At 41.2% G+C, this 11064-nt stretch overlaps 2 protein-coding genes across 5 annotated transcripts; one reads left to right on the forward strand and one right to left on the reverse strand.

Moving 5' to 3' along the window:
• Positions 1-1761: 1761 nt before the first annotated feature.
• On the reverse strand, positions 1762-3495 carry akap14 (A-kinase anchoring protein 14). Its single transcript, XM_018746581.2, has 5 exons — positions 3422-3495; positions 3250-3341; positions 2902-3081; positions 2350-2402; positions 1762-2256 (listed from the first exon to the last, which is right to left on the reverse strand). The coding sequence occupies exons 1-5, from the start codon at positions 3489-3491 to the stop codon at positions 2172-2174; spliced, it is 480 nt and encodes a 159-aa protein (XP_018602097.1). The 5' UTR covers positions 3492-3495; the 3' UTR covers positions 1762-2171.
• Positions 3485-7698, forward strand: LOC108931025 (putative defense protein Hdd11). 4 transcript variants are annotated; one of them, XM_018746579.1, is made up of 6 exons: positions 3485-3592; positions 5326-5482; positions 6052-6164; positions 6254-6363; positions 7157-7221; positions 7445-7698. In XM_018746579.1, exons 2-6 carry the CDS (start codon positions 5383-5385, stop codon positions 7555-7557), a joined length of 501 nt encoding a protein of 166 aa, XP_018602095.1. In that variant the 5' UTR covers positions 3485-3592; positions 5326-5382; the 3' UTR covers positions 7558-7698. The 4 variants fall into 4 exon arrangements, with proteins under 4 accessions (XP_018602095.1, XP_018602094.1, XP_018602096.1 ...); XM_018746578.1 differs by lacking the exon at positions 3485-3592 and adding an exon at positions 3741-3773; XM_018746580.1 differs by lacking the exon at positions 3485-3592 and adding an exon at positions 3759-3819.
• The last annotated feature ends 3366 nt before the right edge of the window (positions 7699-11064 follow it).

Consider the following 11064-nt stretch of genomic DNA (forward strand, 5'->3'; position numbering starts at 1 on the left):
TGCTGTGACGTTGCAGGACCGTGTCCAATCAGAGCTTTACGTTAGACTTCCCAGGCAATGGCGTAAGCGCGACGCTTTCATGCTTATCAGTATGTAAACAACGAAGGCTGACAGCTGCAGTGTTGTCGAGAAAACTAGTTGTAAAGAAATTCTCCTGAGTGTACAGTGAGAACTGCGCTACTTTTTAAAATCCGGCTCTCTTCTTTATTGTTTTTTAGACAGTACATTCTTGCCTCTTAGCTACAATGATGTATATCATCATGATGCTTCCTTCACATATTTACTGTTTGCCTTTGTAATAATAAGGGGAACTTGTCTAAGCGAGGACAGAGAACTAAAATCCTTTTAAAATCAACTGTTAAAGTAACCCACTGGATAGGCAGAGGAAAGGCAAAGCTTGGAGAGCAGGCCAGTGTGGTCACACACATCCAGATGAAGAAAGTGCCCCAGCTGATGTACAATTAGCTGCAGCAGAAGCTTGTGGCCAACACAGATCAGCTGTCTGGGGCAGAAGGCAATAGACTTAAGTCTTTTTGTCAGTCATTTGAACAAACGGGCAAGTATGTTCAAGACCAACACGATCACACTGATCACAGAAAATGATAGCCCGAGAAGCAAACTCTCCAAAAAGAACTTGTACTCCTAAGGACAACCAAGTCAACAAGAATCGCTGGCCTGTGTGGGCGTTGCAGTCAAAACATTCCCTGGAAGAGAAGTTCTCCTGAAAGTTCTTTGTATGGTTCATCTCTGATATTGTTCTTCTTTCAGAGACTGAGTAAATTAGCTCCTCCAGAAATAATGGTGGCATTTTAAAGATGCGAGGCATGGAGTGTTCTTGATTGGTGAGGTGCAGTGGTGCAGCAGGTTTGGCCTGTGCTTACTCTCTGGTGGGTCTGGGATTTGAGTCCTGCTTGGGGTCTCCTCCTATGGACTGGTGTCCCATCCTGGGTGTCCCTCCCGTGTTGCTGGGCTAGGTTCTGGCTCTCTGCAACCCTGCCGGGGACAAGCAGTTTCAGTCAGCGTGTGTGTGTTCTTTGGTCCTGAACTTTATGCTCATGATTGGTTGCTTTCTGACAAATCTCTCCTTGTATTTCATGCATAAATATTTGTTTTGGTGTGATATGATTTTCTATTTTCCTTTCATTTTAGTTATGGCCTGTTGCTCGATGAATGTGCTGCCACGGCAGAATATGTGAAGTCAGGGAAACATATCCCTAGGAAAGGAGAAATTAGGCACACCAGTGAAGACTGCTGCCTTTAAGGAATCTGATTATGTGATGAGTGGTTTAGGTAATGGCATGTAGATCACAAGTTTGAAGGGGTAAATAAATAATTATGATGTCATTGAAACTTTGTTTTAACTGAAGCGGGTACACTCATACGACTCATACCACTGATAAATGTCACTCATAGGCATCGGAGGGTGGGCGCTGTCCTGCTCCGAAAAGAGAACCAGATTTACAGCACCGACAACCAGGAAGAGCGCAGCAACAGGGAGAACAAGATTCTGTCCAGTTTTCCGGAAAATGGTGTACAGGAATGGGGGAGTGCGGTGGCGCAGTGGGTTGGACCACAGTCCTGCTCTCCGGTGGGTCTGGGGTTCGAGTCCCGCTTGGGGTGCCTTGTGACGGACTGGCGTCCCGTACTGGGTGTGTCCCCTGGCCTTACGCCCTGTGTTACCGGGTAGGCTCCGGTTCCCCGTGACCCCGTATGGGACAAGCGGTTCTGAAACTGTGTGTGTGTGTGTGGTGTACAGGAAAAATAAAGGGAAGGATGAAAAGTGAACTTCAGATATTATGGATTGAAAATGTAGGAAAGACTATGATTTTGAGAAATATTTCATTAGCGATTCATTTTACAATGTTTTTGTTGCAATGTTGCAACAATTGCTGCTGCATCTTTTTCTTCTTTAAAGCATGTGAACTGCTGAATGTACACTTTTAAGAAAATTTTTTTTGCTGTTGATTTGAAAGTTTACATTGCAATGATTAAACTGCAGGAAGAAGTAAAAACGGTTCACAACTCATCCCTAGTATGTACACCACCGTGTGTTTTTTTTGGATCCTTTATTATAGTAGTTCTGTATTGTGCTTCCAGAGATGTGATCAAAGCAAGTTAATAATAAAAACCTTTTCCACCCATTTTACCAAAGATTTCACTTTTAAGTGTTATTAGAAAGTGACTGTGTCTTGAAGTAGGATCTTGCTTTCTATAACATCTTTCAGCCATTTTTCTCTGAACCGTATTTTTCCTGGTCTAAAAGCAGAGAAAAGTCAGTCAGTCTTTTTCTTAATAAAAACATATTTGAAATTGACATTTTAATTAATTTAATAAATATTTAATCCTCACCTGTGTTGTAACTGGTTTGACTCCACAAGATAGTACACCTCAACTGGAGTGTTCTACAAAGGGAAGCAATGTACATGCAAACAATACATATCATTTACTAAGTACACACACATTGTCTGAACCACTTGTCCCATACAGGGTCACAGAACCTAACCTGGCAACCCAAGGCAAAGGGCTGGAGGGGACACACCCAGGACAGGACACCAGTCTGTCGCAAGGCACCCCAAACAGGACTCGAACCCAGACCCACCAGAGAGCAGGACCCAGTCCAACCCACTGCGCCACCACACCCCCCATTTACTAAGTATCTCTCTAAAAACTGTTTTGGGGACTTGTGTTTTTCCTTTTAAATTTTATTATTTCTCCACCAAGCTATAATACTAGAGTATGAACAGCTCCACATCTTCCTCTTTTTTGTTTAATATTTCATCAGTTATACTATGCCATCACATGCAAAAGGAAGTCTTCAAAAGATAATGATGGTGCAGCTAAAATTATCTCAGCGATGTTAATATGCATTCCACTACAGGAATGACAATCCCATCGCATTACCTGGGGCTTGATCTTGGAGACCTCAATGACAAAGTACACACAGGCGGTGGCCCTGGGGATGGGCACACTTGGTGTCGGGGTGCTCCATTGGACCCTGTAGTGGTACTGTTTACGGAATTCCAGATCCTTCTCTTCCAGGAACTTTAAACTGTACAACCAGCTGGGCCCCACTTCCCATGTCTACAAAAAACAAGATACATTCTGGAATTTTAGGCCATGATAAGTTACAACGTCTATTCACTTTAATTATGTTTATTTATAATATCCTGCATAATAATACTGACATCTACAGCCAGGTCCGTGCAGGTGAATGTGTGAAACGAGAAACCCAATTTTTCTGTGACTTACACTGATGTACTCTTTTATTTGCTTCTTCCCGAGCTCTGCTGTAAAACCTCCGCAACTGATCCACTCGATATTGTGTATTTCGAAAGTGGAGCCTAAATGTAAAAAGCTTTTGTTCAAAGTCGGGCCGAAACACGCGCACGCGGTGGATCATGTGAGGCGGGACACGTTGTACCTTTTTCGGATCCCTTCTCAAGGTCTTGCTCAGTGTGCACCACCTGGGACGCGGTTCTTTCCACTTCCATGGTACCTTCTCCCAAACAGCTTCTAAATCCGAGAAGCCGGTCCGACAGCGCGAGGAGGAGCACGAGCTGCAGATTCCAGTTACAGTTTGCGTAAAGAACTGGTCAGTGAGACAGATTATTCATTATTCACTCATAATTGCACAGCTTTTGAGGAAAAAAATGATGCGGAATTAACAATAAGGAATTAACACTAAAGTCAATTTAGGAGAGCTCCGCGAGGAAGTATACCTGCTATTGTTTACAGCGGTTTCCATGACAACCGGTCGCCTTCATTGTGTCTTGGTAAACATCTCGTTTTGCTGCGTTTGGTTGCAGTTAAACTTCAAGGGTAAAATAATTACAGCTGACTGAGTTGTTAACCAAATGTAGTGCGTTTCAAATGTTAATGTTATTAGCTGCAGGGCTCATTGTTATTTTAATTTGTGTCTAATCGATTTGGGCCTTTCAAGGAACATGTAGTCGTTACTTTCACTCAACAGCTCCTAATGACGATGTAGCCCACTTAATTTTCTTAGATCTTCAGCAAGAATAATAAGTTTGAAGGTTAATGACCAGGGGTCAGCGCTAATCTTTTTTGTTCCTCGTATAAAATGTAAAAAAAATGGATATGTTTCCTTATGTAGTTGAATTTCCTGTTGTATGGACTATCAAACTGTTTAATGTTTAATTATATATATTTTTTATACATCATATATATATATATATATATATATATATATATATATATATATATAATTTAATGTTTAATTATAATCCATGGATTGTTATTCTTATTCAAAATTTAAATCATGTCTTCGCCCAAGGCAGTGGGGTATTGTTACGACCCTAAACTGTTAATTGCATTTTGTCTGCACATTAATAAGATGTTTTCGGAGATGTTTCTTTTTTTAATCATTGTCACATGAAGTCAGCGTGGTGTGTTCTTGTGTCATAACAGATCATTCATTGATCCTTAACCAGACACGATGGCTTGGTTTCTCAAAGGGCTAAGTTTTATGGAATAAAATGGAGGTGTTTTAAGTTTATTAAAAAAAAAAAAAAAACCTGAAAAACTCAACAGAACTATGCGATCCTTATAGTTGGGCAACAGGTTAACAGGACATGCCCTTGCACTCTTAAATTCCAGGAGGAGTCCTTGTGTAGTTTTGTGAACAAGCCAGGTGCTTGACCTAAATTGCTCCTAAAACAATCCAAGTGTATGAACTGGTAAAACAGTCTAAAAAGACAGTTAATAAAAGTATCTAAGCAAGAGATTACCTCAGTTTCTTTGAAAAATTAATACAGAATTATCTGGTGATTACTGTGTGTATCATACATTGGTATGGAGAAAAAGATACATTTTTGGCCGCTAACAAGGAGGGTGGCCATTTGAAACTGGCACCTCTGCAGCACGAGTTAGGGTGAGGAAAATCACATTCTGTACAGTGGCACGTGGAAACAAAGAGCCACATTGTTTGACATCAAGCATGGGAATATGTTCACGGTCTATGGAAAACCATACTCAAACTATTTATTGACAAGGCAAAGCAGTCATACCCTCAAAACTACGCACATAGTGATTCATAGGACGGGGGGCTCCTGGACAGCCGGAGAAAGGAGAAGAAGGGCAGGCGAAGAGAATAGATTTTTTGTGCCTGTGTGACTCAGCAAAAATTGTACTGAAAAAGCCAGCTGTCCAGCTCAGGGCAACACAACACATAACCCACCTGCTCTCACGAGAGAGTGAGAGCGTGTGTGTGTACGTGTGTGTGGCTGTTTGTCTATAGTTTGGCTTTCGGGGAATCCTGCATCGTGGAGGATGGGTACTGTGCTGATTGGGGTCTTGGTTCTCCAGGTGCTCTCTCATGGGTTAGGTTTGCCTACTGGGGCCCCGACCTCTGCGTGCAAGGATATGATGCCACGGCATGCAGGGGTGCAGCCCCAGCCAGCCCCAGTCCCCTACACCATACACACCAGCAGCCGAAGCTTCCAGGCAAACCAGCCAGTCACAGGTAAGAGAAGTCACTCTTTGCATCAAAATGATGTTCAGTTTCATTATTTTCCTGGTTCATGTAAGCACCTTATAACATCTCAGAGCTCTGTGTATCTGTACTAAAAAAAGCATCAGCTGAAACGTATTCCAGAATTGTCCATTCATCTTATTTGTTCTGTTTTTGATGATTACTAACAAATGAAAATGATTATTTAAGACTAGTTCATATGGATCACTGAATTTCTATCTCTGTCTATATTATATTTATGGATTGGATTGTAATATATCTTTTACTTTGACTGAGTATTTCAGAAACCCTTAAAATTCCTTCATACATTTTCAGCAAAATTTTATAATCTCCTTATGTGTTACATGACACTGCATATTTTATATATAGTAACTGTATATGACACTGAACAATCAGAGACAAACTGTGTTACTTATAACTTTGCTTTATAAAGTTACAGCAGTAAGATGAGTGAATTGAGCTCTTTCTGGACCTCAGTAAACTTACTGTTACCCAGGTATCCCACAAAGGCAGAAAACCTGACCCCTTCATGCATTTTTAATCCCATCCTGTTGTTTCAGTTGCTATTAAGGGACCAGACTATACAGGTATTCTGCTGGAAGCTCGCAGTGGCAACAGCGCTGATGCCCTGGGCACGTGGCAGATCCCTCCAGCCAACACCAGATTCCTGCAGGTGTGTCTTTTGAGTCCCTGCCCGATGGCTGACATGGATCAAACAGTGACCCTTTCATCCAAGCTGATTTGAGCATTTGTGTTCTGCAGTGTTCACATAACCCACAAGGAGCCATCACCCACGCCAACACTAATGTGAAGAACAGCTCAACAACGTACACTTGGATGCCCCCAGATGGGGTCAGCAACATTTATTTCAAGTGAGCACTCCTAAACAAACACATTCACTAATGTGAAAACAAATGTTAAAATTCTCTGCACCCACATCATGTTGGAGTACTTGCAGAAGTAAACCAGAAAAAGCTGTACTTGTAAGGGCGTACCAGTGCATCCCTGCCCAGGTGAACTTGCACACACTGGTCTGCAAAGCTGCTGCTGCACTTGAGTCCATTAATATCTGAGGATATTCATACTTCAGATAATGTTCAAATGTACATCTTCCAAAATTCGGTTGTTAAATTGAAAGATAACCAGGAGAACCGGAAACCCCTTTCTCTGGAGGCATTATAATTTTCCCCCTGGAACAACTTTCATGTGTGATGTTCAGAAATATGTTACTCAAGGGTACCCCAGTAGGGCTCCTCCTTGGTGTCCAACATCATCGCTAGATCCAGTTGATACTTCTTGATTTCTTTGGCTCTGGAGGAGCATAAGACACACACGCAGCTTTATTCATTTTTTCTCTAGAAGATGCGCTGTTGGCTCTTGGTGGACTTCAGCCATGCTTGTTGCAAAACTGAACTCGGGGCAGCAGGTGGCGCAGTGGTTGACTCAGAGGTCATTAGACTGAATGCAATATCCTGCTGTAATACGCTTTGAGAAAGGTTACTTGCTTAGTCTCAGCTGACAGAGTAGAATTTGCTCAGCTGTATAAATGGGCAATAATCATAAATCGCTTTGGAGGAAAGTGCCAGCTAAATGAATACTGTAGCGTAAACATACACAACAGATGGTTTTTAGTTTCCATATCCTAACCATGTGTTTCTTCTGCAGGGCAACAGTTGCTCAACAGCGTACAGTTTACTGGTTGAATGTAAGATCAGAGACGCTGGCCAGGAGTGAGTAGAAGTCATACCTACCTATTCTAGCTTTTACAAAACCTAAATCATTTATTAAAAGGTATGATATATGACTCAGTTTTTATGGACTGCACTTTTGCTTGTACACAAAGTGAGCTCCAGTCAACAGAACCGTGTCCTTGCGATCATATTATGAAACTGGCATGTATTTATTCGTCTGTGTAGAGTAAGTTATTTCATATTTCTGTTCTTATTCACTCAGGTTCGAATGGGGGTGTCCTTTTGGCTGCAGGTGGAAGCTCTGCAGTGTGGGACCAAGGAGGGCTGCTCGTCCTCATTGCCAACATTCTGTTAATCCTGTTCTTCCCCAGCTAGCAACAATTCTAGAACACCTGGCCGAAACTCCTCTCTGTCAGTCAGACGCTATGGAACTGCTTGCTTTGACGATTTAGAAATATTGATATGAGAGAATATTGAAAGTAGAATGGAGCAATCACTTAAAGAACAGCATTGCTTTGTTTTGTAGTTTTTCTAACTTTAATTCAAATATTGTTTCTATGACTAATACCTTTGAACTTACTCTGAATCTTACATATTAGTGCATATACACATCATTACAGAAAATTTAATAATAATCAGTCTAAACTTCAGCGTGAACAATTAACACTTATACACATGCAAGCTTTGGAATAATATCACTTAATAAACCTACAAAACATCCTAAATGTAAACTCTGAAGGTAATTCTTTTTCAGAACAAACCACAACATATACAAATGATATCTGTGTTTTAACAGTGAATAATAATAATTTGTATTTATTTAGCAGATGCTTTTCTCCAGAGCAACTTCCAATGAACTCTATGTGGTGTCATCAGTCCACACACCTTATTCACCAAGGTGATTTACACTGCTAGATACACTACTTACATGGGGTCACTCATACATACATCAGTGGAACACACACACTCTCTCTGTCACTCACATTATGGGTGAACCTGAAGAGCATGTCTTTGGACTGTGGGAAGAAACCAGAGCACCTGGAGGAAAACCACACAGAGAGTACATGCAAACTCCACACAGACTGAGCAGGAATTGAACCCACACCCTCTCACACTACCCAGGTGCTGCAGGACAGTAGTGCTACATACCATATCACTGTGCTATTTAATTCCAGACCATATTAGCAAGACATTCTGAAGAACATTTAAAGCTGGATGCCTGACAGTATGTATTACCATAAAACTGAAGGTCATGCATTGCTATCGTTCATGAAAATTCAAGAAATCAAAATGTATTGTATTATAGGTATAATTGACAAATTATAATTTAATAGTTCTCTGGATACATCCTGACATTTCCAGAATTTCTCATAAGACAATGCATTTTTTTTACCCTATAGAAACATCTAATAATAGTTGAATTTTAAACTCTTTCTAAAAACAGAAATACATGAAAATTAAGGCATTTCATAGCATAGCCTAATTTATTTTGGCATTGTTAGAAAACCCATGTTGCTGTCTTTATAGCACTATCCTTTACTCCAAACACTCGAAGTTCACTTGAAAGCTAAAAATCAGTAACAAAGTTAAGAAGGGTGATTGATAGCGGATGCTTGGTGAATAAATTAATAAACTATTTGAGTAACAATAACAGTGTGACCAATAAAAGGTGATTTGCTGTGGCAGTAGATCCAAGTCGTCTCTAAGACAAACAAAACCAAGAGAATCAGTATTTATTCAAATAGAGAAGAGGTAAATTTCTAGGTATAGGGAATTCATAAATATATAAATATACTGGCACACTTATTATAATTCTACAGATAATAGAGATTTTTTAACTAGGTAAGCCATATAAATTCAGCCGCTACTCCGGCATTGTATGTGGTTGTTTGTGTATCTTATAATATTAAAAAAAAAAACATTGGTAGGAAAGTATCAGGATTTGTCTATCCTGTATTTTATGCACCGACTTGAATGATGAACCTCGGTGCAGCAAGTGGTAGGTAACAAACTAGATTTACTTGAGTCACATTTCTGCAGCTATGTCTCGTTCTCTTAATGTAATGCACAAATTGTACTTTTGCTGAGATGTATGTTGCTTTGGACAAAAGCGTCTGATAAATGAATCTGTGTAAATGTAAGTAGAAATTATTTTCCTTTTGAATGTCCTGAAAAACAAACACTGCCTTTCGCATTCTGTGGCACTGAATCTTTACACATTTCACCTACACATTCAGGGCAAAAAGGCTGTAGTTATAAATAAATTAATATAAATAATAATATAATAAAATATATAATAGAAATAATCAGGGAATAAATTGTCTGTGCATTAGAAAGTCAGGAAGGAAAGGAAAGCAGAGGGTAGGAGGGAACTGCAGTGCAAATGCCTGAGGGATAAAGAGCCCTGCAAGTGGCGGAAGGAGGACAGGAGGAGACACAAAGAAGCCAAGAACCAAAAGCAAGGAGAAAAGAAGCCTGATGAGGTGGACTGGTGGCACAAGAAAAAGGACAAACAAATTTACTGGACGCATCTTAACTGCATGTCGGTGTCCACTGTTTTCACTTGTCAAATCAGACAGGGAAGCGAAGAGCTATAGGTGGTGCAGTGGTGCAGTGGGTTGGCCTGGGTCCTGCTTTCCGGTGGGTTGGGGGTTTGAGTCCCGCTTGGGGTGCCTTGCAACAGACTGGTGTCCTGTCCTGGGTGTGTCCCCTCCCCTTCCAGCCTTATGCCCTGTGTTGCCAGATTAGGCTCTGGCTTCCTGGAACCCCAAATGGGCAAGTGATTCAGACAGTGTGTGTGTGTGAAGGGCTACTCAGCATTGTTTGGCCAAACTCTCTTCTGAAAAGAAATTCTCAGATTAAGAAGCCACTTTATGACTCAAGACTCAATGCCCAGTTACAAGGTGGAAACCGAGAGTGATACGTTAAGGGAAGGCAGGGAATACATACAGCTGACACTTTTCTCCAAAGACTTACAGTGCTAATGTTACAATTACCCATTTACACAGGTGGGTAATTTTACTGGAGTAATTTAGGTAACCAAACCTGCGGTCTTTGGATCTGAAGGCATTACATCTAACTACTACCCTACCAGCCATCGGTGCAATGACTAAATGGTGGGAAGTAAAGCTCACAGGTTCAAATCCCATCTTCTACCATCCTCTCCTTGACCAAGGTACTTACCTTAAAATTGCTCCAGTAAAAAGTACCTTTACATTTATTCATTAGCAGATGCTTTTCTCCAAAGCGATGTACATCTCAGAGAAAATACAATTTGTGCATTACATTGTAGGGGGTGTGGTGGCACAGTGGGTTGGCCCACAGTCCTGCTCTCCGGTGGGTCTGGGGTTCGAGTCCCACTTGGGGTGCCTTGTGACGGACTGGCGTCCTGTCCTGGGTGTGTCCCCCTTTGGCCTTACGCCCTGTGTTGCCGGGTAGGCTCCGGTTCCCCGTGACCCCGTATGGGACAAGCGGTTCTGAAAATGTGTGTGTGTGTGTGTGCATTACATTAGGAGAGAGAGAGACATGCTGTAGTTGCAGATGTGTGATTCTTAAGTAAACTTAGTTTGTTCCTTTCCACCATATACCCCAATGTTCATCATACGAGTAAGTGCATAAAACTCAGAATAGACGATTCCTGATCACCTTTCTACAATATATATATATAGTGTATTCTGTACGGGATTTAATGTGTTTTTTTTATGTTCCGGGATGAGCCACCCATTCCGTTTTCCCAGCTTGGTGCGAGGAGTTGTAATTGGAGAATCCCAGACTTCAGAAAAGAAACTCAGGGTTGAAATCAGGAGCAAACAAGAGAGGAATCAAGAAGGGTTTGGTTTTGCTCCAACGAGGGCAGCGTGGCACTCATGATTGGGATCAGCT

This window comes from Scleropages formosus, chromosome 14 (assembly GCF_900964775.1).
Source record: "Scleropages formosus chromosome 14, fSclFor1.1, whole genome shotgun sequence".
NCBI lineage: Eukaryota > Metazoa > Chordata > Actinopteri > Osteoglossiformes > Osteoglossidae > Scleropages > Scleropages formosus.

Coding starts and splice junctions, on each gene's coding strand:
- akap14 (XM_018746581.2), bottom strand. CDS start 3,491: ATGGAAGTGGAAAGAACCGCGTCCCAGGTGGTGCACACTGAGCAAGAC. Junction 3,082..3,249: donor AAATAAAAGAGTACATCAGT/GTAAGTCACAGA, acceptor TGTTTTTTGTAG/ACATGGGAAGTGGGGCCCAG. Junction 2,257..2,349: donor TCAAACCAGTTACAACACAG/GTGAGGATTAAA, acceptor CTCTGCTTTTAG/ACCAGGAAAAATACGGTTCA.
- LOC108931025 (XM_018746577.1), top strand. CDS start 5,290: ATGGGTACTGTGCTGATTGGGGTCTTGGTTCTCCAGGTGCTCTCTCAT. Junction 5,483..6,051: donor GGCAAACCAGCCAGTCACAG/GTAAGAGAAGTC, acceptor CTGTTGTTTCAG/TTGCTATTAAGGGACCAGAC. Junction 7,222..7,444: donor ATCAGAGACGCTGGCCAGGA/GTGAGTAGAAGT, acceptor TTATTCACTCAG/GTTCGAATGGGGGTGTCCTT.